The 23,750-nt window shown below is 47.4% G+C and overlaps 13 protein-coding genes across 13 annotated transcripts; 7 read left to right on the plus strand and 6 right to left on the minus strand.

Moving 5' to 3' along the window:
• Positions 1-366: 366 nt before the first annotated feature.
• On the plus strand, positions 367-1,128 carry BT62DRAFT_1009153 (uncharacterized protein; the record flags this gene model as incomplete). Its single annotated transcript, XM_043177512.1, has 3 exons — positions 367-519; positions 578-899; positions 1,001-1,128. 3 exons carry the CDS (start codon positions 367-369, stop codon positions 1,126-1,128), a joined length of 603 nt encoding a protein of 200 aa, XP_043036860.1.
• Positions 1,129-1,576: 448 nt separating this feature from the next.
• BT62DRAFT_1009154 (amine oxidase) lies at positions 1,577-3,494 on the plus strand (the record flags this gene model as incomplete). Its single annotated transcript, XM_043177513.1, has 9 exons — positions 1,577-1,913; positions 1,965-2,051; positions 2,104-2,210; positions 2,262-2,318; positions 2,370-2,655; positions 2,716-2,807; positions 2,862-2,966; positions 3,017-3,278; positions 3,331-3,494. 9 exons carry the CDS (start codon positions 1,577-1,579, stop codon positions 3,492-3,494), a joined length of 1,497 nt encoding a protein of 498 aa, XP_043036861.1.
• A 109-nt stretch (positions 3,495-3,603) lies between these two features.
• On the minus strand, positions 3,604-4,464 carry BT62DRAFT_1009155 (uncharacterized protein; the record flags this gene model as incomplete). The annotated part of the gene is made up of 3 exons (XM_043177514.1): positions 3,604-3,767; positions 4,068-4,367; positions 4,422-4,464. The coding sequence occupies 3 exons, from the start codon at positions 4,462-4,464 to the stop codon at positions 3,604-3,606; spliced, it is 507 nt and encodes a 168-aa protein (XP_043036862.1).
• A 1,211-nt stretch (positions 4,465-5,675) lies between these two features.
• Positions 5,676-7,402, plus strand: BT62DRAFT_327620 (uncharacterized protein). The gene is made up of 2 exons (XM_043180511.1): positions 5,676-6,608; positions 6,658-7,402. Exons 1-2 carry the CDS (start codon positions 5,726-5,728, stop codon positions 7,317-7,319), a joined length of 1,545 nt encoding a protein of 514 aa, XP_043036863.1. The 5' UTR covers positions 5,676-5,725; the 3' UTR covers positions 7,320-7,402.
• Positions 7,403-7,714: 312 nt separating this feature from the next.
• BT62DRAFT_327711 (uncharacterized protein) lies at positions 7,715-9,353 on the plus strand. Its single transcript, XM_043180513.1, has 9 exons — positions 7,715-7,968; positions 8,026-8,085; positions 8,141-8,182; positions 8,239-8,307; positions 8,358-8,450; positions 8,511-8,558; positions 8,614-8,692; positions 8,802-9,058; positions 9,115-9,353. The coding sequence occupies exons 1-8, from the start codon at positions 7,906-7,908 to the stop codon at positions 8,930-8,932; spliced, it is 585 nt and encodes a 194-aa protein (XP_043036864.1). The 5' UTR covers positions 7,715-7,905; the 3' UTR covers positions 8,933-9,058; positions 9,115-9,353.
• On the minus strand, positions 9,226-10,016 carry BT62DRAFT_934977 (uncharacterized protein). Its single transcript, XM_043186829.1, has 2 exons — positions 9,364-10,016; positions 9,226-9,312 (listed from the first exon to the last, which is right to left on the minus strand). Exon 1 carries the CDS (start codon positions 9,884-9,886, stop codon positions 9,467-9,469), a length of 420 nt encoding a protein of 139 aa, XP_043036865.1. The 5' UTR covers positions 9,887-10,016; the 3' UTR covers positions 9,226-9,312; positions 9,364-9,466.
• BT62DRAFT_1009159 (uncharacterized protein) lies at positions 9,914-10,741 on the minus strand (the record flags this gene model as incomplete). Its single annotated transcript, XM_043177515.1, has 6 exons — positions 9,914-10,045; positions 10,092-10,116; positions 10,183-10,237; positions 10,287-10,320; positions 10,378-10,494; positions 10,547-10,741. The coding sequence occupies 6 exons, from the start codon at positions 10,739-10,741 to the stop codon at positions 9,914-9,916; spliced, it is 558 nt and encodes a 185-aa protein (XP_043036866.1).
• An 84-nt stretch (positions 10,742-10,825) lies between these two features.
• On the minus strand, positions 10,826-12,935 carry BT62DRAFT_1009160 (uncharacterized protein; the record flags this gene model as incomplete). The annotated part of the gene is made up of 9 exons (XM_043177516.1): positions 10,826-10,963; positions 11,041-11,148; positions 11,205-11,354; positions 11,409-11,440; positions 11,484-11,645; positions 11,697-11,829; positions 11,888-12,229; positions 12,297-12,389; positions 12,807-12,935. The coding sequence occupies 9 exons, from the start codon at positions 12,933-12,935 to the stop codon at positions 10,826-10,828; spliced, it is 1,287 nt and encodes a 428-aa protein (XP_043036867.1).
• A 955-nt stretch (positions 12,936-13,890) lies between these two features.
• BT62DRAFT_327696 (uncharacterized protein) lies at positions 13,891-15,306 on the plus strand. Its single transcript, XM_043180512.1, has 5 exons — positions 13,891-14,012; positions 14,062-14,396; positions 14,450-14,528; positions 14,582-14,898; positions 14,951-15,306. Exons 2-5 carry the CDS (start codon positions 14,190-14,192, stop codon positions 15,179-15,181), a joined length of 834 nt encoding a protein of 277 aa, XP_043036868.1. The 5' UTR covers positions 13,891-14,012; positions 14,062-14,189; the 3' UTR covers positions 15,182-15,306.
• Positions 15,307-15,988: 682 nt separating this feature from the next.
• BT62DRAFT_995964 (uncharacterized protein) lies at positions 15,989-17,834 on the minus strand. Its single transcript, XM_043190556.1, has 2 exons — positions 16,165-17,834; positions 15,989-16,108 (listed from the first exon to the last, which is right to left on the minus strand). The coding sequence occupies exon 1, from the start codon at positions 17,521-17,523 to the stop codon at positions 16,180-16,182; it is 1,344 nt and encodes a 447-aa protein (XP_043036869.1). The 5' UTR covers positions 17,524-17,834; the 3' UTR covers positions 15,989-16,108; positions 16,165-16,179.
• Positions 17,724-20,625, plus strand: BT62DRAFT_934980 (MFS general substrate transporter). Its single transcript, XM_043186830.1, has 15 exons — positions 17,724-18,198; positions 18,255-18,292; positions 18,345-18,360; positions 18,418-18,554; positions 18,606-18,754; positions 18,803-18,882; positions 18,936-19,371; positions 19,423-19,447; positions 19,494-19,517; positions 19,570-19,627; positions 19,682-19,784; positions 19,839-20,038; positions 20,089-20,269; positions 20,326-20,543; positions 20,608-20,625. The coding sequence occupies exons 1-13, from the start codon at positions 18,046-18,048 to the stop codon at positions 20,218-20,220; spliced, it is 1,551 nt and encodes a 516-aa protein (XP_043036870.1). The 5' UTR covers positions 17,724-18,045; the 3' UTR covers positions 20,221-20,269; positions 20,326-20,543; positions 20,608-20,625.
• Positions 20,626-20,709: 84 nt separating this feature from the next.
• Positions 20,710-21,706, minus strand: BT62DRAFT_921880 (uncharacterized protein; the record flags this gene model as incomplete). Its single annotated transcript, XM_043184354.1, has 5 exons — positions 20,710-20,757; positions 20,806-20,927; positions 20,999-21,068; positions 21,202-21,408; positions 21,644-21,706. 5 exons carry the CDS (start codon positions 21,704-21,706, stop codon positions 20,710-20,712), a joined length of 510 nt encoding a protein of 169 aa, XP_043036871.1.
• A 447-nt stretch (positions 21,707-22,153) lies between these two features.
• On the plus strand, positions 22,154-23,400 carry BT62DRAFT_903397 (SET domain-containing protein; the record flags this gene model as incomplete). The annotated part of the gene is made up of 3 exons (XM_043183522.1): positions 22,154-22,682; positions 22,733-22,796; positions 22,851-23,400. 3 exons carry the CDS (start codon positions 22,154-22,156, stop codon positions 23,398-23,400), a joined length of 1,143 nt encoding a protein of 380 aa, XP_043036872.1.
• Positions 23,401-23,750: the final 350 nt, after the last annotated feature.

Consider the following 23,750-nt stretch of genomic DNA (forward strand, 5'->3'; position numbering starts at 1 on the left):
CTCATATAGAATTCGCTTTGAAGGGTCCGCCTCATGGCCCCTGCTGGAAAATGCGCAGATTCAGGAATCCGGAAGACTTTCAGTTCATCCACCCTGCAATGTCTCGACTTGCGGCGTCCCCTCTTTCCACCAGAGTTCTGTTCACTTCAACCCCTTCTGCGTTTCGTCAAGACTGTTCAGAGGATATATACACGAACCCTTCCGAGTAGGATATCAAAACAATGACCCTTGGTGATGAATGGCGTGGTCAAGACTGTTGTGAATGCATCAACTCAGTGGTCAGAGGAATATCTACTTGTTTGGAGGATGAGGAAGGACAAGAAGGGTGTTATAAGGTATTTCTGTCGTGCATGTGGTCCTCTCGGCATGGCAGCCAAGTGTGGGAAGGACGTATATGGGCCAGCTTTGGTCAATGGATATCGCATCCTCGCAGAACAGCGTATCATTTACTATCCTCCGACGGCCTCCGTTCCACGTCACCTGATATCATTTTCCAGTTATTCATGGTTGTTGACTACTGTTTATTCTCAAATATTTGGCCAGTTTTTCCTATGGTTGACTTTACATGCGTTCCCAGATGCGAGACAGTCTTGTCATCTTATCTATTATCGCTCTACTTGTTGCCTTGCGTGGTACACTGCCGCTACTCAGGTCGCTCCTGTGCCTTGGGGATGCGAGTTATGTTCTGTTTTTGGGTGACGTGTTACGGGTATCTCGCTTGCTCAATATATTTCTTGGCGCTTACGACGCAGTCACCCCTTTGAGGGTGGGCGATCTCCAGACTTTCCTCACGTTTTGTTTGTTCTCAGTGACTGCTGCGCCCTGCGACTACCTCAGTTTGACGTGCTTCATCGTGACCGCTTATGAAGGTCTTTCGCTATTAGCCTTACTCATTCATAGTTTGTTTTGGCTAGTGACCCTATCTTACAGCGAGTGGTACAGAAGCTCTTAATCAGGTCTTCGATGAAGCATGTACTCGCGTACTGATAATACTTCATAGAGCACCTGCTGTGGCTTCCTCCTGATATCAAGATTATTCCTATTGAATACAGCGGCTACGTACGTTCAGTCGTTGACCCTCTAAACACTCACAGGCCGATGGTATACTTTAATCGCCTCAACGTCTAATATCGCCGAAAAAGCAGTGGTCGCGAAAGTAGCTAGAGAGGGAAATTCCAGCCTTGTATGTTTCGTTGTGTTCCCTGATCAGTGGTTCTGACCTTTCCTCCCTCTGACCTTTGCATGGCAAATATCAAGGGCAGAATAGTGCCATGAAATACAAATACGGTATGCATTACTCTACACTCCTTGTGTCTACGAGACCTAGGCCTACTCACGCGCCATGCATAGATAAGAGCTTATGATAGATAATTTTAGGTTTGATCTTATGGCAACTCCGAGTTCCCCATTGTCTACTTGAGTGATATCTAGGGTCCGATAACTGCTACTAATATCCATCCCTTATCTCGTCCCAACTGGTACAAAATCCGCAGTTTCAACGCAAAATGTGGGACACCGGAGAAGCTAATAACTATAAAGCCTCGTGTTATCTCACGAAGTCCAATACTTCACTTCAATGTTGGCGCTTCTGGCTTCGTTACTCTCTTTCCTTCTTGTCACGGTAAACGCCAATCCAGACTCTGAAACGGTGTTGATTCTCGGAGGTGGCGTGGCTGGCATTATCGCTGCTAAGACTCTTCACGAGGCTGGCATAGACAATTTTATACTCATTGAAGCTCGAGATGAGCTGGGCGGAAGAATGAAAAGTTATCGTTTTGGTGGGAAAACTGTCGAGCTCGGCGCTAATTGGATTCACGGCGCTAAGCCTGTGTCTGGTCCCGCGAATCCTATTTATACCTTGGCGATAAAACATGACGTGAAAATGCAGTACAACGATTTTTATGGAAGTTTGTGTAAGCATATTTTATCTTTCTTTACCTTTTCCGAAACTGATGAACGGGTAGCGACATTTGATATTAACGGTACCGCTGATTTCGTTGACGTTTGTCGCAAGGCATTCGCAGACCATGCTAAGCTTACTATCGCCGGAGGTGCTCTTGTTCTATGTACCATCGAATCTGGCTAAGTTTTAGTTTCCAATAGGTGAGAGACTCAGCAGATCGCTTGTTGATCTTTCTGCTCGGACGGGTTACGCTCTTATGGGGTCTAAACCTCAGACGCATTATGAACAAGCCGCTGAGTATTTCCATGTAGTTCATTTCACTCTCACCAATTCGGACCCCCTTCTGATGAACGTATAGTTCGACATGGAATATGCGCAATCTCCGGAACAATCATCATGGATCGCCCAGGCTATGGTGGGCACGTTTATTCATATTCGGTGTCTCGAATTGACAGTCGGTCTGCAGAACGCAAACTTCACCTATGACTTCATTGGGGGGAAGCCTTTGAAAGACACGCTTTTATCTATTGACGAACGAGGATTCAAGACCGTTGTCCAAGCGGAGGCGGCGGAATTTTTACAGCCTTCTCACGTCATGTTTAATTCGACTGTAACAGATATTTCGTATTCCGATAGTGGAGTAAGTGCAACTCTCGACGGTGGGCGCGTGATTCGTGGCGCGTACGCTCTATGTACGTTCAGCCTGGGCGTGCTTCAACATGATGATGTTCGATTCCATCCAGAATTACCCGGTGAGTCAGCTTCTTTAATGAAACAGCCGTTGTGTGTAGATGATGACGCATGTCGGAAAGTGTACAAACAAGAAGCCATTCAAAGCATGGTGATGGCCACATATACGAAGATTTTCTTCAAGTTTGATCGAAAATTCTGGTTTGACACAGAGGTGAGAAAACCTATGGTATTCACAAAAACTACCACTTACAATAAAATCTAATAGATGGGGTTGTATGCAGATCCAGAACGAGGACGTTATTCTGCATGGCAGAGCTTAGACCACCCGAATTTTTTCCCTGGTTCGGGCATCATTTTCGTCACTGTGACTGTAAGCCTCGGTTGTACCTGGTAATACTGGATACAGCTCATTGATTCTAGGGTATATTCGCCGAACGAGTCGAATCATTACCGGACTCGCAAGTCCGGGAAGAGGCATTTAGCGTATTGAAGCAGATGTTCCCAAATATTGACGTCCCGCAGCCACTCGACATGTTCTTTTATCGATGGCATTCAGATCCTTTGTATCGTGGGTCATACTCAAATTGGCCTCCGTCATTCTTCCTTTCGCATTATCACAATTTGAGGGCTAACTTGGGAAGGCTATACTTTGCTGGCGAAGCGACGAGCTTGAAGTTTGTCGGTAAGTGTGTTAGATCTTTTTTGTGGATTGCTTGAAAAACTTCGTTTACTAGGGTTTTTACACGGAGCTTACGATGAAGGTCTGAATATCGCCGGGGAAATCATAAAGTGTATCCAGGAGGAGGATGAGTGTGCTCCGATGAAAAGGGTGCCAGACATTACCAATGGAGACGGGAAGTCTTATGGTCGCTTCAATATGCAGTACAGTTTGTATTAATCGTATGATTTAGTAATGTTGGCAATTTGTCCCGATGTAGAATAGATAATTTAATAATAGGCTAGGACTTGGCATTTGAGCCTCAATACGGGCGTTGAGTGAGGCAATTCTAACGGTTCGGTTTACCCTGTTCCAGGTCAGCCTCACGCCCACTGGTGCTCAGGATACCATCGGTCTGAGTGTTCTCTGGAGGCGCTGAGCCAAACTGCAATGTAGAGACATTGTTTGCTTGCCAGCTATCATTGGGACGAGCCTGTCTTGATGCAACCCGCACTATGAGGCGATATTCCCTGCACACATGTAAATATACTTCTGTTGAGATTCAGTTTTCACGGCTTTAATGTCATATTCTATTTATATATATTTACTGCTTACCTTATACTTTGACATTTTTGTACCTATTGACTTGACTCCGAACCCCCACTGTCCTTATTCTATACGACGAAATATACCTTTCCTTCGAGTCTAATACGTCTCCCTCCGAACCACCAGCACCTCAATTCCAACAACTTCGGAATAAGATGAAACGGCAATAGACTATTATTGTAATATATATTATTTGAGGATAATCACTCGCAGCCCCGCCGCGAGCAATAAAAATGAAGGATAAGATGAAGGAAACAGCGTAGAGCAAGGTGGACTCGACCAGGATTTCGACGATACCACGGTAGGCGCGCGCCGCAGCACTGATCCCCTCTATAGATCTCTTAACAGTAACGTCGATACGAAAGATAATGAGAGTGGTGCATAGCAACGTAGTATCCAAAGAGAACGAAAGGTACATTGTCGTCCAGTTGATTTCCGATCTTCCCAGTGTAGTACCTCCGTCGGAGGTTTCATGTAGATCATCGTGTAAAGCAAAGCAGCCAAAAACTGCGGAGGGGAGTCAGTGGCGTGTGTGAAGGTAGGGAACTTTAAATGCCGTACCTCCCTCGCCTAAGAAAAGCAGTATCGGTAGAATGACTACCATCCAACGACGGCCCCGGACTATCCAACAACGCCAGATCTAATCTGGAGTCAGAATTTTGTTGATAGGTATGGATTTTTGAACATATATGATGATGTCGGCAATATCAGTATCAATGATGCCAGATGTGATCCCAGATACCCAGTGAAACGCCTGTGCCTGGGGAGACTGCAATACAGTAACATAAGTTTCTCCCTTCTTGATATAGGCATAGATAACATAAGCTTAGTTAAAGGTCAAGACGACTGAGATGTATAATAATATAATGATGAAGACCATGAAATCTCGGGCTTTGGACCGTTTTTGCTCGCTGGAGACTGTATAATTAGTCTAACATGAGCGCTATGTGGAACACTTGTTGGTATCATTTAAACATGCAAGGTCATCAAATTGACGAAGCTGAGACTTCATGAGCTTCATGCTACAAACTTGACTGGGGCTGAGAGGCATAGAATTCGAATAAAGGTTGAAGCAAATTGAGGACTCCCGAAAAGTCAACATTGTCAACAGCGGTAAGAGAGGTCCTTTGTTCGGAAGATCTCTGATGTCAAGGGAGGGGAAAATTCTGGAAAAGAGAAGCCAGGTACAATAAGATTTGTGATACTACTGCTTGGTGTTCACGCATGTACATACATAGTATCTGAGTCCACACCATATGGTTAAGGGTAGAGCACTGTAGCATGTGAATTTAAACTAGAGACATGTCAGATATCAGAAACCTAGACCTGCATGCCTTTGTTTGGTTGTGCTCCCATAACTGCTATTCTACTACCATCATCTTACCTTGCTTCTTGTTCACCATCCCCTTCCAATTGCTGTTAACATGAGTGTGCCAGCATCTTTTCTCAACACAAAACAGTTTGACCTCTTTGAAACTCTTGGTGACTTATCTTATTCAGGTGTCTCTGTGGAGCAATGGGTGAAGAACATATTTGGCACAAGCACAGCAGAAATTGCATTTGTTCACAGTCGAGCACCTGCATGGGGTATGCAAAGGAAGCTACAACCATTGATTGACATCCTGTCTGGTAAACAAAAGCCTGGCAGTCTTCAGCAAACCTTCCAAGACCTATGGAACACAGTTGTCCAAGAATTCTGTTGGGAGGACATCTGCCCTAGATTCCCAGTTCTAGCTGAACAATTTAAAGGAGCCATCTTTCTGGTACCAGCAGCTCCTGATATGGGCACTTCAGACTCCCCACTCAAGGCTATTCCTCTCTCCAAGAACAAATGGCGACATGTTATTTGCCCAGTACATGTCTATATGCATGGCCCCAATGCCGAGATCGAAAAAGATTACCGATGCACATTGCAGAATGCTACTAATATATGCAATCGTCCTCAAGCCGCATCCATTCCCAGCTGGGTCAAGCCAAAGTCATTAAAGCGTAAAGCTCCTGAAGGCGACTCATTACATCACCGTCCTCTCAAGCGCACCCGCATCTCGTACGATGACATCAGGCTGGGTACCTCCGCCCAGCAATGCACGAGCGCGGCATATCGCATGCATGTTTGCTTGATATCTATTGAAGACGCCAATATGACATTGCACTATTACGACTCAATGGGATCGATTCGGTCTGTTCCGTTCAATATCGTCCGGCAATCGGAGGATCTCCTTCTTGTCATGTGGGCGATGTGTAATCAACTTCGTACACAGGCGGGCTTCAATCCGTTCGAGTCCAACACCGCTGGCGAGTGGAAGGAAAACCAGTTTACTTTTGAGGATCTGGATACGAAGGAGGAACGTGTTTTTACTGCCATCGATGGGCCGCTCTTCAGTAGCGAAGAATTATTGGGCCGAAGGACACTAGTCTTGCCCGTTACCGATGTCTTTGAGAGGATCCTGGTCCTAAAATTCGCGTGGGTTTTGCGCGATGGCTCAGTGCCCGAAACTGAGCTCATCAAGAAGATCCTTCGTTTGGCACCAGAGATCAGGAAGCACTTACCAGATCTCCACTTTAGTCGCTTGTACGACTCCGACATGGACTTGTGTCTGCCACGATTTTCTCTATCTCACTTGGAGGATGAGCAGGAATACTCCTGGAGGCGTGATTTACTCACTACTGTAACGACGCGCTATTATCACCTATGGAAGGTTCGAAACCTTCAAGAGTTCAAAAAGATCTTCATCGAAATTGTCGAATGCGAGTATCCTCTTTGTTTGGATGCGAAGTTCGCTCATGAGAATTCCAGGTCATCACATCGCGCACAAGAAAGGCCGCGTTCTTCATCGGGATATCAGTTGGACCAACCTGATGTTCGACCGCGTAGACGACATACCCATCGGTATGCTCAATGACTGGGACAACTCTGCCCACGTGGACGAAAACGGCAACATCATGGCTATTCCTGGGATGCATGAAAGTGCTCGAGGGACGTTCGTTTTCATGGCCGTCGACCTCCTACGCAACAAAAACCAGAAGCACTTCTATCGCCACGACTTGGAGTCATTCTTCTACGTCCTCGTTTGGGCTGCTGTCCATTTCAACCTGAAAGAGGGCACGCGCTCACAACTGGCTCATCCCGTGCTCAGCGGGTGGGTCGCCGGTGATGAAGAGGCGTGGAAAACCAAGATGACGTTCCTCAAGGATTTCGAGGCTGGCGAAACGGTGTTCAATGTTATGGGTGAAGACTTTGATGAGCTTAATGTGACGTGGATCTTGGATCTGAGGGAGATGTTCGCCGATGGATATAGTGCTCGTGAGGAACATCCAAGGGCGAATGGCCGTTGTGCACTGGGAAAGTCCTTGTGTGTCAGGAATTCGCGCATCAAGCGTTTGGATACGGTATTTGACGAGAAGACGCTGGGTGGGCATGTTACTTTCGAGAAGTTTATGGCCATTCTCAAAGGGTAACTACATCTCTATATCTCTGCATTTCTATTCGAGTTCGCATATTTTACGTATACTTTGTTCATATTTCTAATTTTACCTTCACCTTTCAGAGAGGAGTTGATGCACAACGAGCTGTTGACTTCTCCGGTACCGACCTTGACGACCGTGATTGGTCCTTGAAAAAGAATGTTTCATCACATCAGACAGAACACAGATTTGCATGTCTCAGAATTCAATCGCGATAGCTGGGCCTTTTCAAAGGACAGAACTCCCAAGGAATACTGGATGTACAGTTGTAGAAATGAAAGCTCGGAGCACAATGAAACTGACTTTTCGTGCATTGTAGAACGCAACCAGAAGCAGCCACTTTTGATGATCACTGATCATCATTGGAAGGATCAGGGACGACGCCTTTGGTCAGTTCTTTCCCCCATTGGGTCAGGCAGAACCACGACAGCATTCTTTTGGTTTCGTTTTCTGACGTACGGCTACCCTTTCCGCGTTCTTCTCTGGATAAATATGCGGTACCAATATAATATGACTCTTCGTTGGACTATCTCTGTCAGCACCCCTTCTTTCTTCACCCCCACGACCATCTTCAAGCAGAATGGACGACAGAAAAATCTTCATCTTAGACGATGACGACTACAATCCTGGCACCAACATTGACGTGCGTAATTTTCTGACTGCTAACGGCACCTGGCTGTCAGTAACCTTGCTGCCCCAGGTAAAAGGTATCGGTGAGATTTTAGATCTTAGTTCAGACGACGACGTTCTGTCTACCAAAGTCGTTTGTCTCTGCCGCCTCCCATATGGGAAACATGATCACCCATAATGCGCAGATCGGAAATGTTTTCAACCGGAATGGTCCTGAAGATGTAGAGGTATGGATTACACCTAGCTGCGACATCGAGTTGCTGGTTCGATTTTGCTGTGCTAGACAAAAAATGAACCATTGAAGCGAGAGGCAATCGATCTCACCATAAACGATGAGCATGCTCCATTAAATGTACGTGGACCCTGCGCACTGTCCTCCATTGTCTTATTTTAAATCTGCAGTTCAAGAAACCCATGAAGCAAGAGTCAATTGATTTGACAGGGTTAGACTCCGAGTCGGAGTCGGATGACGACGCGTCTAGATCTGCATGTCAAGTACTTATATATTCCCCTTCGTTTATGGATTATTCATTAACCTTAATTTCCACGCACTAGAACATCTTCACGTCGCGGAACAATGACAACGCCCTTGCTAATTCAACTGTGCGTTGACTTTGAGTGCACGCCCGCGTGTTTAATTTTGATTTTGACTTATCAGACCGCTGTCGACGTCACGCATCTCTTTGATTTTTCGTCGGCAAACTTCATGCCAGGACCCGCGTATATGGAAGATGAAGGTAACGATGCTACCAACTGGAGTCTTTCGGGGATATTCCGCAGTCCTCTCCACTCGCCTCTCCCGCAAACACCAACCCTTACTGAGTACTCACTTCGTCCTCGCCCCAGTCCCTCGCAGCATAATACCCTGTCCTACGCTGACTCCCCAAAGGCCAAACGCAGCAAGCGAGCGAATAAAGAAAATCATGGTAGCGGAGAAGAAAACCCGGGGTGGAGGCAAGCTTATCTCGAGCTCCTGAAGAAGTACACTTGTCTTCAGAGAGAACGCGACATGCTCAAGGAGTCTCATGAGCGCATCCGGATGGAGAAGAGAGTCGAGGGGGGAGAAGGGTCATTAAGGTCACCTTCTCCCCCGACGCATGTAAGCATGACATTGAGGGATGTATCTGTTCTGGGTGGTACTAATCACGCGAATCATCAGCCAAGCTCAGAGCTTGGACATGTGTCCAACATCTACCGTTTGCTCTGTTGAACATCTCTTTACCAGATATTTCTACACGTACATATTTTTAATCTACAAGTTTAACGACGTAACGGAATAGTATTGTATGTCATGGTGCAGCAGTAGTCATACTGTCGGGATGCCGGGTTCGTGTGCTGCCATATATTACCGCGAATTCTAGAATAGAGTATAGGTAACCACAAAGACGAACGGAAAACAGGTGCGCACCTGTATCCGGCCTTCATCCTCATCATGCAAAAGATCTCTCGGAAATTTCGGCATGCGTTTGCAAACTCTTGATTTTGAAGGCGCGGAGTCACTCTCTTCGACCTCACCGGCGGTATGAGAGTTTGCTGGTGAAGACGGCGGCAGAGAAGGGGACGAGGGAGGGTAGGAAGGAACCCGGTGTCTCTGTGCCGCGTCTGAAAGAGCGGCCGCATTTCCAGACCGCTCCATGTGTGTCACAGGTAACAGAACATGTCCGGGTGCTTGGTTCTACGTCAACCCCAACCACGGAATAAATGAGAATATATCCACTGGTAGTCAAAATTCTACGACGCACGATATATGGATTGGGCACGTTCAAATACCTCAACTCTTGTCTGAGGTCATGATTCTCCATCTCGAGAAGACGGCACTTCTTTTCGAGGTCAGCGATGTACTGTGCTCTGCGAGCACGGTAGTCGCGCTGCTGAGCCAACGAGCGGGTTATTGGGATGGTGGGGTCCTTCTTGCGTCCGCGAGTCATCATGGGTTTGGGGAAAAGTAGAGGACCGTCTTAACGGGAAAGAAAGCCATCATTTGACACAAGACCAGAGTGTTCAATTGCCAGGGTGAATTTGAAGCACTCAACGCGGATCGGTACTTGGAGACTAAGGGACACTATGGCCTGGAATCCGACTGAGCGAGACTATTCGGGTGTCAAGGAGCACAGATTCCATGGATGAGTATTCTACCTGCATGAAAAGCCAAAGCGCGGCGCTGACAGGGTATCGAGGAAAGAAGGTGCTCAAGAACGAACAGCGACCTTTCTAAATCCCCACTGACTTTGGTCGTAGCAGGCGCCGAGGCCCGCGGTAGTCCATCAAACCCACACCATATCCTAGATGGTCCGTCAATTGTAAGGGTATAAGCAATTCCATATAGCCTACGTAACGGGAAAACAAGATCGTCATTGACAACGATCTTCATTTTGGCAATATCTTGTCTGCATTGGGCAACCCGAATGGCACCAAGTTATACAAGCACGAAGACAACGGTCCATGACTTTGAATTCCTCGGTATCGACAGCTTGGATGCTTGCTTCGTGCAATGGATAGCGGGACGCAAGGGTTTCACAGGCTGTGATGCCGGGATGTCCTTCGGCGTTTAGATCCCGTCAGTTGGATACAGTGTAATATTACCTGCGTACAAGGTTCCCAAGTCTTTTTGATTGAGTGATACATAACTTGAAGGACTTAGGGAAAAATTGTCGGCGAGACCGATTGATGTAGTCTCTCGTAGACAGACGACGATACAGACCTGTTGATATGAGGGAGGGACGATCCAGTGTATGCCGATTGATGGTCGTACGCATACGAACTCCATCAGCAGCCCTCAGTGCCATTGAAATTCCGTCATACCGTACAGTTACCCCGCAAAAAAAAAACCAGTATATTGCGCTTCCCCTTCAAACTCTATAATTCGGAGGTCACCTCCCACCGTCTGAGGTCGTCAAATCCGATCGGCTTGGATGCGGATACACTGATCTCTTCGACGAGTGTGTTGAAAGCTTTGGGTTAGCGGTAGACAAATGGTCGCCGTTCTTATGTAAGAAGAAATTCAGCCGCTGAAATCATGACGTGAGCTTGTTACAGCTCACCTGAATAGTTGCGGTGCCGGTATATCTCGAGCGGCGGCGCCTACGTTGTACAAAGGACCATCCGCTTTGAAAGGAAGTTGGTCGGTCGGCAAAGAAATGGCAGCTGCGAGAGCTTCGACGTAGGGGTCGCGTCCCCACGAGTTAACAATGAACTGAGAAACATAACATGAGTGACAAGATAGAGGCAACAATTGATTCTGAGTCATACCCTGCTGACACCGCTCTTCACACACTCCCCGAATAGCTCATCAGGAATCTCATTGTTGCCGTGCAAGCAAAGAGGAACGCCACGACCGTTGAAGGTCGCCGGGTGCTTCAACGACAATACTACGACGCCATCGATGGTTGCTGTCTGTACCTATGGGAGCCGAGCTGAAGATGGGAGTGTTTGAGTCGTGTCCAGATTGATGACAGTAATTGTCGTGAGCTCGGTTTGGGAGTTGACTAGAGGGTAGTGAGGATTTAATAGGTTTCATAGTGCAGTCACCTGTATCCTTGCGTCCGGAGTCCCAGAAGGTGCCGTGCTGTGTAATGATGGGATGTGATGTGATATGAATGCGAGGGGAATGTTTCGCTTCAGGGAATACCGGTATTTTCAACCATTGTAAAAATGGGCAAAAAGCCCAGTTCGTCGGCCCTGGATGGATATCTGGGAGTGGACAACCGTCAGCGGCATGGAAGAGGGTTGTGTCTGACTTACAGATGCACTGTTCTGCAAGGACACGATATCCGTTGACCAAAGCTCGCCCATATGCATCCCTCCCACACTTGCCTGTTAAACCTGAGATGACCGCAAGCGCAACATGGTTCTCTACAGTGCCCTTTCGGTCCTTCTATTCCCTCCAAACTGGTCAATATTCCTCTGACCACTGCACTCGCAGCAATCCTAACCGCGTCATTTGTCGAAAATAGCAGGTGTTCTGCGGCAAGAATTGGGGCATATATCTTCTCCACGACCCACGGAAGGGGTTGAAGTGAACAGACCTCCGGGTGGAGTGAGCCTGAAGACTGGAAAGAGGGATGGAAAAGAGCGCCGCAGGAGACAATGCAGAACGGATGAACTGAAGCCTTGTCGATTCCTAAATCTAAACATTTTCTAGCAGCAGGCCATGAGACAGGCCCTTCACGGAGTATACGAGCGTTATAGGCAATCTTCAAAAATAATAGACAGACATACTTTTTTGGTTCATCGACGATCCCGAAGGCTACTCTGCACTGTTCTCCATTAAGGTACTACGCCACAGTCATCCACTTCTTCATTCACACCAACAGATATAAGATTGGTCAAAGAGAAGCGAACGAAGCGAATATAGATTTGATTACGCCTGAGTAGTCCTGCGGGTGCCGGGTCCGGGGCCACCAACGATACGTATGATTGCGGGAAGATATAGGACTTTTAGAAGACATTCTAGAGTTGCTGGCAAAGTCCTAGACATCCGAATGCTGGAAAGAGGCCATTAAAGAAGGTGAGGTGGTGTTGCTACCCGGGGTCGCGTCATCCTGTACTCCTACCATCACCATCGTCGCGGAAAGAAGGAATTTCTGCTCAGCTTCGAGAGCAATATTGGGCCTTTCTGACTCTGTTCGAAGGAGGTAAGTTCTTGCTCTGCGCTGTGCCGATGATGCCTGCTTGGATCCAGTCATACTGACTTTGTTTTTCCTCATGCTCTACAGTGATTCATGTTCTCGTGTCAGGATCCCGCCATAATACAATACGATACGGATCTGTGCCAATGCGAACTTAAATTATCCTGATTGTGACAGTGAAAACATGTGCGACCGTGTCGTGTGCTAGTGACAGTGAACGCACAGGGTCGGCTTGAAGACGAAGAGATCCGTGTACCACACTTGCAGCTTCGCACGATAACTCTTGGCCCGGTGTTACAATCTTACATTTGTGTTCGAAGTTGTCTCGACGCCAAGTGAGCTCAATGGCCATGCCGTCCGTTTGCTTCGCTCATCAACAGCTGTACTGAATCACGATTCATATTGGAGCGGATCGATAACTCTTAACAAGACTTGAGCTTGGGCTGAATTTGGACCTTGGTTTGTGATACCATTGGTAGATGGGTGTCCCTGGAGCGGGTGTAACTCTATGTGGCATCTGATACATTAGAAGACGCCCAGGCGAACCATGCCCTTCCGTGGGAATGACTGCTAGCATCGGAAAGAGGGAGTTTACTGCACGTAGGATTGGGCCAAGCCTACGTGAACTTCTGAAATGGAACAGGAGCACGGCGACCCTTTACAGGTACTCCAATAATATGCACCAAAAACCTGGTCGGTTCGGTCAAGAGTGTATTGAGTCAGTGAGTAAGAATACTTCTGGTTGGTAAGATACTCAGTCATAATCAATCAACAGATCCTTCCGAGTCCGTTGATTCTTGATCCTGTGCAAGCAGGGACATCACTGTCGACCAATTGGCTGCTTCATCGCTTCGAATATGATCGGAAGGCATCTGTGCCCGGCCGTGGCTACCCAGACAAGCATGTCACTATTGCTCATTACATCTGTGATGAAGATGTGATCATGTGATCACACTGGGTGGACTGCCTAGCTTCCTGTAGTTTTTTTTCTCTATTCACGCCATGTTCGCTCTGACGAGGTATTATGACTAGGAGAGCGCTCTAGCTACAGGGTCCTAGAAGTGCAGTTGTTGTTACCATGTGGCTTTTAAATTTCACGCTTCATTCAAGGTGTTCAAACGTGAGTCATAAAGTGTTATATCTAAAAGAACGCTCAAGCAGACACCATGCAGCTTGTCCATCCTTATCATTTGCACTGTCCTCAATGACAGATCAGCACGGCCTTTTCAATTTTCGAATCACCAAGCTCAGAGTATACGATCTGTGTTTAACCATCATAACATATAAAGTGGACCTCCGCTACCGCTGCGTCGGCGTCCACTTGGTCACGAGGTGGTTATTATGTCTTCCATCAGTTTATCTGAGGTAGAGCTTCGCGCATGGCTTGACGCAGCTCTCAATTCCTTCCTTTTCGAGTTTTATGCCCATGGCAAGTCATCGAATTCCTGTATTTCTGGCATGCTGTAACTGAGAACCAGGTGTCTATACCGGGATATACGCCATATCCATACGAGTGTTAGGTATGCGACATTTCCTCACTCAGGATGTCCCTTCCGCTTTTTTTTCTGACTAGGCATTAGCCAAAAATGCCATCTCTAGAACACGCATGTGTATGTGCTGCGTCAGTACAATCTTGTACATTCTCTGTACGATTCAGTTCGCCGCGTTCTGGGTTGAATTGCGCACGGCCTTTGTGTACGGGACATCTTTGCAGTCGCAGTATGATATGATGCCTAACGGCGTTCCCGAGTATTTGAGGATCCTGAGGTCTGTAGGTTCTTCTCTGAATATCGTCATCGCGGACTGTATCATCGTGCGTTTCTGCTCCCTGTAGTTCTGCAATATTTTCTCACCTCTACCCTTAAGATTTGGCGCTGTTGGGTTGTTTGGGAATATGACTGGAAGGTAACGGCCTTGCCACTTTTATTAACCGCAAGCGGGATATGTAAGTCTGCATAACCGTATCATGAAAGCACCTCCCGACTTACTTTCATGCAGTCTGCGGCATCGAGCTTGATATTCACCAATACAGAGTGTCGTTGATTGACGACGTTCAGAAGAAATGGGCAGTGGCTACCATCACTATGACATTGGTAGTCAATGTTCTGTGCACCGTACTCATCATCGCCCGTATCGTCTTGGTTATCGGGAAACAGCGTGGTGTCTTTAGAAGCATTCGGGATTACCGCAGTATCATTGAGATTCTCGTGGAATCAGCTGCATTATACACTCTCAGCTATATGGTGCTCGCGGCATTATATCCTTTGAATCGTGTTGAGTCTCAGTACCCCGAAATGTTGGTTTATCCCATCACGGTATGTGGTTTCATTTCAGTTCGTTGTTGTTTTTTTATAGACACGTGCTCAGGGTATCGCGCCTACCTTGCTCATGGCGCGAGTTGCTTCTGGTCAAGCTCATCCCGAAGAATCTGCGTATGGAATACAATCTTCTTTGCACTTTCAGATGGCTTCCAGTGCGAGTAGCACCGCAACGGCTATCGATGGATTCCAGGAAGATATGATTGACGACAGTTTCGCCGCTGGGGAATATTCATCAATTATAGGGCGAGAGACATACCGCACCGTCGAAGAAGTTTGACGACAGACAAACTGGGCATACGCTTTTTTCTTAGCGGGGCTAACTATCAGATTACTTGTTGGTATCCGGAGCTCACTCGCATATACCACATAAAAGTTATTATGTTTTATTCCTGCTACGTTGATAGAGGGTGGACAGTTTACGAGTTTTTGACAGCTGGGCCCTGGACGAGCCGCATGTAATCAAACTTTCTACCTACCCATTGATGTCAATGCAGTCAGAGCAGTGACTGGGGTGATCCCAACCGTTTCATTTATGTTTAGCGCGGGATGCTAGGAAAGAAACCGATTCGACATCGCAGTAAAGACTATATAACTCTGGGCACATATGATTTCTCATTTCAGGTCCGTGGCCATCATCGCGGGAACTATACCGCCTCCCGGCTGTACAAGAGTAGGCCACAAAAGGTCGACTTTCAGGGAAATATAAGCTGGATATATTTCTGGAAGGAAAGGCTGGTATTGAATTAGAGGGTTTGCCGTGGATGCTGAGCATGACCCAGACCATGCCGTATCGCTTTATCGCTGCATAGTGCGGTCCAGAAACATCAGTGTATCTCTGCAGGCCGCCATATGCAGCTCATACCTGAGCGGTGAAGGAAGACGAACAGAAGTTTTTCCTTTTCGTGGTTTCTTCTGGTGTTTGGACTGAGGGAAAAGATACGGGTGACTTCTCCGCAGAGCCTCTGAGTCTCTTAGGTTTCAGGCAGACGCGTCGCTAGTGAATGCCATATGGTAGGGGAATCAAACCAACAAAGGGACGTGACTCGTTTGATTTAGTCGCTACCGACGGCACCGTTATTTACGTCTTCAAGATCATTTATTTTGGGGTTTTATAGAAATAAGGGCATGGGAGTCAGGGAAAGTTGGTTACCATTTTAGCCAATGCCAGGTACTACTGCTTCAAGTTCTACATTCCCGTCACAAGCTGAAAATTTGGAACTGCGTCAGTGCGGGAAAGAAATTCAATAAACGAGACCCAACTTCAACGGTCGTCTATTAACGTCCCGACAGGGACACGCGATTGTATTCCTTCTCCGCCGTAGATATGGTGATTAATGATGGGCACGCAGTCATTATCTTCTCCGCACACAACAGAGAGTATTCAGGCTCATTCCAGAAGTGAAGATCCTGCACATTGGGAAAACGCGCAACGGCTTCTGCGAGTTGAAACGCGGGTATCGATATGAGATCAGCGATGCAAAGCGTTGTAATGTTGACTAAGCGTTGCTCCGCTCGCTGGAGCCCGTACGAGTCGGGGAACACAAAGTCCGCCCATACGGTGCCAGTGGAGATGAGATGCCCGAGCCAGATAGTCAAGCTATAGGCATTGGGTAGCTGAGAGACAAACAAGAGCGCTTCTTGGTGATTATGAACAAACTGTTCTGCATCCATCGACATTAGATATGCTTCTAAGCGTATATCCCTTACGGCGGACAAAAGCTGTGGCGAGAGGAGCGTTAAGACCTCCGGAGGAGCACAAATTTGGGATAGTTTTGGAAGGGATTGGATGTGGATCTGCTCTGTCAAAGGCAGGAGTTCCACGCTTGCATGAATGGTGATATGTTTAATAGAGGTGTGGCGCAACAGGAACAGGTAGAGGTCATCGGTGCTGATACGTCCTCGTTGGAAGATCAGTTCACGTAGGCGAGGAAGTGTCAGTTTTGTAAGAGTTGACGCGGCGTCACAGACTGTCATCATCCTGACAGACGACTGGTTTATTGATCGAACTAACCAATCAGCGAGGTGCTTGGGCTGCGGATACAGCGTAACTGTACCCAACGAGGTAAGCGGCGGCGGATGGAAGCCAACGAATGGCACGCTTTCTACCTCCGGCTCTTGTTGGAGGTCCACGAATGGAGTCAAATCTCGACAATTTAACTGCTGTAGATCTCGAAAGAAGGCCTCAAGCTCTGCGGGAGGCATCGATTTTACGGTATGAGGGCATACATCTGACAAATCGACAGAGACTTCGGGGGGATCGATTTCAATGGAATCAAGATAGCGAAGGACCTCCCGTATCTCCTCTGCAGCGTTGTCAGAGAAATGACAGTCGATGAAGGAGAACGCCGGCTTGAAAAAACAAAGGCGTAACTTCCTGAAAAAAGTATAGGGAAGGAAGCACGATCCAAATATAAGGAACCTCTCTTCCAAGTCGGAATCCAAGTGATAGGATAAAGAGACGTCATTGAGACGTCGACAGACGCATGCGAGAGAGATGATGTCTGCGTCGTCCGTAAAATATCCAAGTATTATTAATAACAGCTCTGGAAGAGCAAGAAGATGGGCGCTTTTTTCTGCGATGCCCGAGCTTGTTCGCTGTCCTTCCCGAGGACTCGACATGGTGATGCTACCCTCTAGGGCTTAGTAGTTGCGACATACAAGGGAGAGGTGGCCTCATACGTGGACTCTGAATTTTGTGGTAGTTCAAGACTGTATCTGCGCCCGTCCAACGATTGTGTCGATGGGTGTCGAGTCAGGACCGGCAGCGGCGGCACAATGTCGGCCCAAACCTGATCGATGAACGACAATCGGGACTCGGAAGACTATCCACCACCACCATCTTGCAGTGATCTCAGTCTGCTGCTGGATGCCATGAATACGAATATCAACTTTTGCTCTGTTCCCCTGACTTCCCTGGCTGGAAGAGACAGTCAGATACTGCCGTACTGGACAGGAACCTTTCGGGTGCGCCACTCATGGTCTCCGTTTAGCATATCTAACGCCGTAACATCATTCTTCAATCTATTGAATTGAGCGCGTGGTTATGTATTCCGGAGCTTCGAGCTACAATCGTGCAGGAGCGGCCAAAGCACTCCATGAGAACTAACCTAATTACAAGGCGTATACTCATATCCACCAGCCATGGCCACCAACGAACGGTCCACTTCCAGTCGCAGAAAGGAAGAGGAGGCGACTGAAGATGTGTACAACCGGGGTACTATTGATCCGATATATCAACGCAAGGCCCATATTCTCAACGATGCGATTCAGGGTATTGGAATGGGGAAATACCAGGTATCTTGTCTGAAACTTCCTCTCCTTTGATTGCTGATATATATGCGTCTGTTCAGTGGGCTCTGTTCGTGGTGACTGGATTTGGCTGGCTTGCGTGAGTTTATGTCCTTTTCGCCGATATGAATATAATTTGATAACGTCGATAGAGACAATCTATGGCCGGTATGCTGCTCTCATCGTCATTCGGGTCAACACGCCAAAAAAAAGCTTCATTAACAGATTGTAACCGGACTCATCCTACCACCAGTCGTACAAGAGTTCCAGTTTCAAGGGCCTTTCCTCAATCTTGGACAGAGTATTGGTCTTCTTGTTGGCGCAGTGTTCTGGGGCGTAGGTTCAGATATCTGGGGACGCAGGTCAGAATATCGTTATCTTCTACTCTTCATGCTCCCAATCGTGCCAACCAGAATTTCCTTCAATATAACTTTGCTTATCACGGGTGTCTTTGGGCTTGCAGCTGGAGATTCACCAAATTATATCGCCTTGTCATCATTCGCCGCGGTATGGTGCATTGGCGTTGGAGGCAATCTTCCTGTCGATTCCGCCATATTTTTGGGTGCGTTTCTTGCCGATATGAGACCTTATGCTTAATAAATGTCGGTAGAATTTCTTCCAAAGTCTCATCAGTATCTCCTCACCGTCCTTTCTATATGGTGGGCGTTTGGTCAGCTGCTTGGAAGCTTGGTATGTTGGATATTCGGCTCCACGTTTCCACGTAATGACCGCCGGTCGCATAGGTCGCCTGGCTTCTGATCGGTAACTATTCGTGCGAGACCAACCAGGTTCCCTGTCCACGCTCCGCAAACCAAGGATGGCGTTATTTTCTATTCGCAATGGGAGGATTGATGATGTTGCTTTGGGGAGTCCGATTTTTCATCTTCAAGCTTTACGAAAGTCCCAAGTATCTAATGGGGCGGGGAAGAGACGCTGAGGCTGTGGAGGCTGTGCATAAGGTCGCCAGGTATAACGGGAAAGAAAGCAATTTGACGATTGAAGATCTGAGAAAGGCAGGCGAAGAGAAAGAGAATCCAGATGTGGAGCCGATGGTTATGGATACTTCCGTGAAAGCGGTTGTTCGAAGGAACTTGAGTGAGCTCAGCGGGGATCATGTTCGTCCGCTATTTGCCAATGCGAAATTGGCCTGGTCGACTAGTCTGATCATTACCTTGTGGGGTGGGTTTTTCTTTTCGTGCTCTTATGCCTATCTGAAGCAGTGTCCCATAGCACTAATTGGACTTGCCTTTCCTCTGTATGCATCCCTTCCTTTTTCTTAGATTATCGCTGACATGAAAAAGGTATAACGCATTTGTGACTTACTAGTGAGCTATTCCTTCCTTCTAATTTCGCATCATTCATTGTATTGTTTCTCAGTTTGTCTACCCGAGATGCCGATTTCGGTGATGGCTCCGTGTACATCACCTATCGCAACGCAAGTACCTTTTTCCCTTCTCCGAGTTCTTTAGTAATAATACCAATCTACCAGCAAACAATCTTAAGTGTAATCGGAGTACCTGGGGCACTACTGGCAGGATACCTCGTCGATCTCCCTTTTCTAGGCCGTCGTGGTACATTGGCAATATCGACAGGTTGTTCGGCGTTGTCTTTCTCTCTGATTTGAGGCTCGCTAACCCGCTCCTTAGTCCTTACCGGCGTGTTCATCCTCGCGTCGACCACCGCACGGACCTCTGATGCCTTGCTCGGTTGGAACTGCGCGTATAGTTTTATGAGTAACGTCATGTACGGCGTTCTGTATGCCCTCACACCCGAGCTGTTCCCTACCAAAGATCGCGGTACGGGGAACGCGCTCGCGGCTGCAGCCAATAGGATCTTTGGTGTGATGGTCAGTCGGACTTGATCCTTAATCTTTTTCATATCTATGAATATTGGCAGGCCCCGATTATCGCTTTGTATGCGAACTTGACGACATCAGTGCCGATGTTTGTTTCGGGAGCTCTGTTTTTGGTAGCGGGGATGATAGCGCTGCTGTTACCGTTTGAGTCGAGGGGGAAGGCTGCACTGTAAGCCTACGAGGTTAATCACGTTTTGATGCCATGCTGGGAAGAGATACTACGTAAGCACGAAACGATTGTCCGTTCCTCCCGATACTTATGTCTTGCATTTTTTTAGACTGGCTTGGCAATATGCTAGGTGATGATATAAATCAATTTATTGTATGGCCAAGTTCGGGATCTCGCTTCTCTAAGTTATCGTCAATCATCAGCGTTAAGCATGGTTCGGGCAGGGTACAGCATCTCCAGCTGATGCTTGCGATTGACTGCATGAAGCACGTTCAGATGCTTAGATATTAAAGGGTTCGATGACAGGATTCTTTCTCCGTTGCATAAGTGCGTGCTCTTAGCTCTAATGTCGCGTATCTGCTACTAGTAAAACTCTGATAAACAAAAAAAGATGTTCTCGATGGGGCTGCGATATCGCTGGAGATGTATATCTTTAATGTATCTTACTATCCTGGGAGAATCCTCCGCTGAAAACCTGAACGGGCTCCATCAACTAGATCCTGGACTGTGGTACATCTGATAAATATTGCTCGGTTTCATACTGTATACAAACTTCGCAATAGTCCGAAGTAGCGATCATCTGGCTTACCGCGGCTGTTGCGTGGAAAAATCCGCCTAATTGGGATGTCGTCGTAAGAGGAATATTCTGGCTGTCACGCTTTCTTTTGCTTTCTCTAGAAGCCGTCTCGCATTCGTCGCCAAAAGTTGATTCTACTGCATCTTCTAAGTGATGCTGCTTCTAGCGAGTATGACTGAAGTATAGCATCTCGACCGTTACTGACGGTTCTGAAGTCTGCCACTCATTGAAAAGTCATGATTGCCACTCGCTGAAGGAGAGCCAAAGAACCAAATCTACGTTTGAAAAAGTGGTTAGAAGGAAGAGAAAGAGAATATAGGAGGATCTGTAAACTTCGTGCGTTGTATTGCCTGCGATTTTCTGTCCGTGTTTTTCATGCTACCTTTCATCAGAATCAGATTTACGCACCACTGTCATCACACCGCAGGCAGGGCTGGAGGCGTACTCTTTGGCTTTTGTACCTCCTCGTAACTGCGTCGATGAAGCCGTAGAAATCATCCGGACATTTCGAACCGGCGCCGTCGTTGCGGACGCCCACTTAATAATCTCAGCACAATGACTGGACTTCGATCTCGCGCATATGGCTGGAATATTATTCCGCAAATGTATGCCCGGCTATAAGGAGTGAAAGGAGGGAGGGACTGAGTATAGATGGGTATAGTGCCATAATTTCAAGGTGAATCGTCCTTCTATGTCAGTCCGGTGTCTATATCCTTACTGTGATTTTAGATTTGATTATTCTGCAGATATCGGTATCCTCAAATGTCCAGATTATATTAACTATATGAGAATGTGGTATGCCATGTTTCCAGGCTAAGCCAAGGAGTGCTGTGTACCCTTGTGGACGGACCTTCGTTGTCAAGCGGGCTCTGAATTCAATGTACCGCAGATCGTTAAGAACGTCCCGCGGCATTGATGGAACAAAGGTTCTTCTTTGTTACTGTGCCTTTCCTTTGTCCTAATCCTTTGTTTTGTAAAGTACAACAACATTATCAAATTTGCAGGCGGAAAGCAGCGTGCTGGTTATAAAGAGCTATCCACTGATGTCCTTCATCCATCATCACCCCTTCATGAAGCAAAACTCCCCCACCACTGCAGCAATCAAACGGGAGCGCAAGTCAACGACTCAAGATTCCACTCCTGTCCCTCTTGTGAATGCCGATACAACATCGCTGGCAGATCTACTTGCAGGCGCCGGACTCGACACCCATGCCCACACCGCGGAGCCTAGCAGCGCTGTCACTGAATATGCCGGTACGTTCCTATGCCTTACGCTAGTTGGAGTCTAACAAACGTGATATCTGTAGGAAAACCAAAAGGCTACAAGGGTATGAACTATCACCATACCTCAAGGCAGACAATGGCGAACCAGACTGTCCATCCAGATGACCAGACAGTCATAACATCGCAGCCCATGCCAGGCGAAAGCGACACCCTTGCCACTTTCCCTGATGGCTGGGCGGAGTGTGTGCTCACAGGCTACGTGAAGAAGCAGATCCTGGCTACGCCTGGGTTTCCCTGTCCGATTGAGCGTACGAAGGAGCCGGTGTTCCATATTTCTTCGACACCAGACAGAGGCCTGGGGATGTTCGCTGTGAAGAGAATGAAAATGGGGGATCTCGTACTGGACGAGAGGCCGATGATGGTGACGCCCGCACTAGCAAATCCTAGCAACATAACCTTTCCCGAGAGCTTTACCGAGAAGGAGGTCTATCAAGCTGCCATATACGAGTACGAGAAGACACTTCGATTTTGTTTCCGTCGTATGCCGAAGGAAAACCAACAGGCATTCATGGGACTATCTAACTGCCATCAGCACGACGGAAGCGGCATATTATTCGGTATTATCAGAACGAATGGGTATAGAATTGAGGAGCTAAAGGATAATAGTAAGGTCTTCCTTTTTTCTGCGATCGCAGCCCGTTGATTCGTCTAAAAGATGCCCAAGAGTCTTTTGGGATTTATACTGCTGTTTGGGATAAGCTTTCCCGTTTAAATCATAGGTGAACCCTCTTCATCAGTCACGCAAAAACCCTGATCTTACTTCTTCGGCCCAGTTGTTCCCCCAACATCTGTCGTAAATGGAACATGGCCTCTTTCTCTATGCAGATCCGCGCCGCGCGCGACATCGAGGAAGGTGAAGAGCTCACAACAGCATACTGTGGCATTCTCGATCCTGCTGCAACGCGTCAGACCGATCTTGCACCGTACGACTTTAAATGTAGGTGTGCGGCGTGTTTGGACCCATCAAAGTCCGATGTGAGACGAGGGGGTTTCAGTCGTTCGCCAGTGCTCATCCCGCCATTCATAGGCAAGGGGAAAGGAAAAGGGGATTGGCTCGATCCTGCGTTGAAACTACTCGCAGAGATGGAAGAGGAAGGTGTGCAGGCTAGCTTGTTTTACAAGACGACGCTGCAGCAACTGGTGCATGCCTGTATCTATATGGGAGACAAGGACAGGGTGCTCCTGTATGGACGAAAGTTGGATGCGATTTCGAGAGCGAGGGGGGACAGTATGGATCCTAGTTTCACGAGTCTGAAGAAACTGAAAAGACTGTCGCAGTGGGGGATGGGGAGAAGACAGGCTGGACAACAGGTCTATCGCTGATAGTTTTCCTTGCAATAGGGTCTGCGCTGCGATAGCTTCTGACGGCATTTCGCTACCTGTGTTAGTTACCTTTCAATGCTAGGCTTGCGTATCTCGTGCCATTTTGTTCTCCTAACTCTGTTTTTAATCAAGAAATGATCATCCCCGATATCGAAGGGCCAGAGCGACATACATTTCTTCTGCCTCTTGCGGACTCGGGATATACTAGAGAGATGATATGTAGATTGTGCTGGTAGTCCATGACTGCAGTTCGCAGTACCTTTGCTTCTAGCTCAAACCGGATTTCATTTACTACCTTCGTCCGGCCAATATAGCCTGTTCGTTCAACAGCTGGCAGTTGCTTTCCGATA

This window comes from Guyanagaster necrorhizus, assembly GCF_019112545.1.
Source record: "Guyanagaster necrorhizus MCA 3950 unplaced genomic scaffold BT62scaffold_23, whole genome shotgun sequence".
NCBI classification, from domain to species: Eukaryota; Fungi; Basidiomycota; class Agaricomycetes; order Agaricales; family Physalacriaceae; genus Guyanagaster; species Guyanagaster necrorhizus.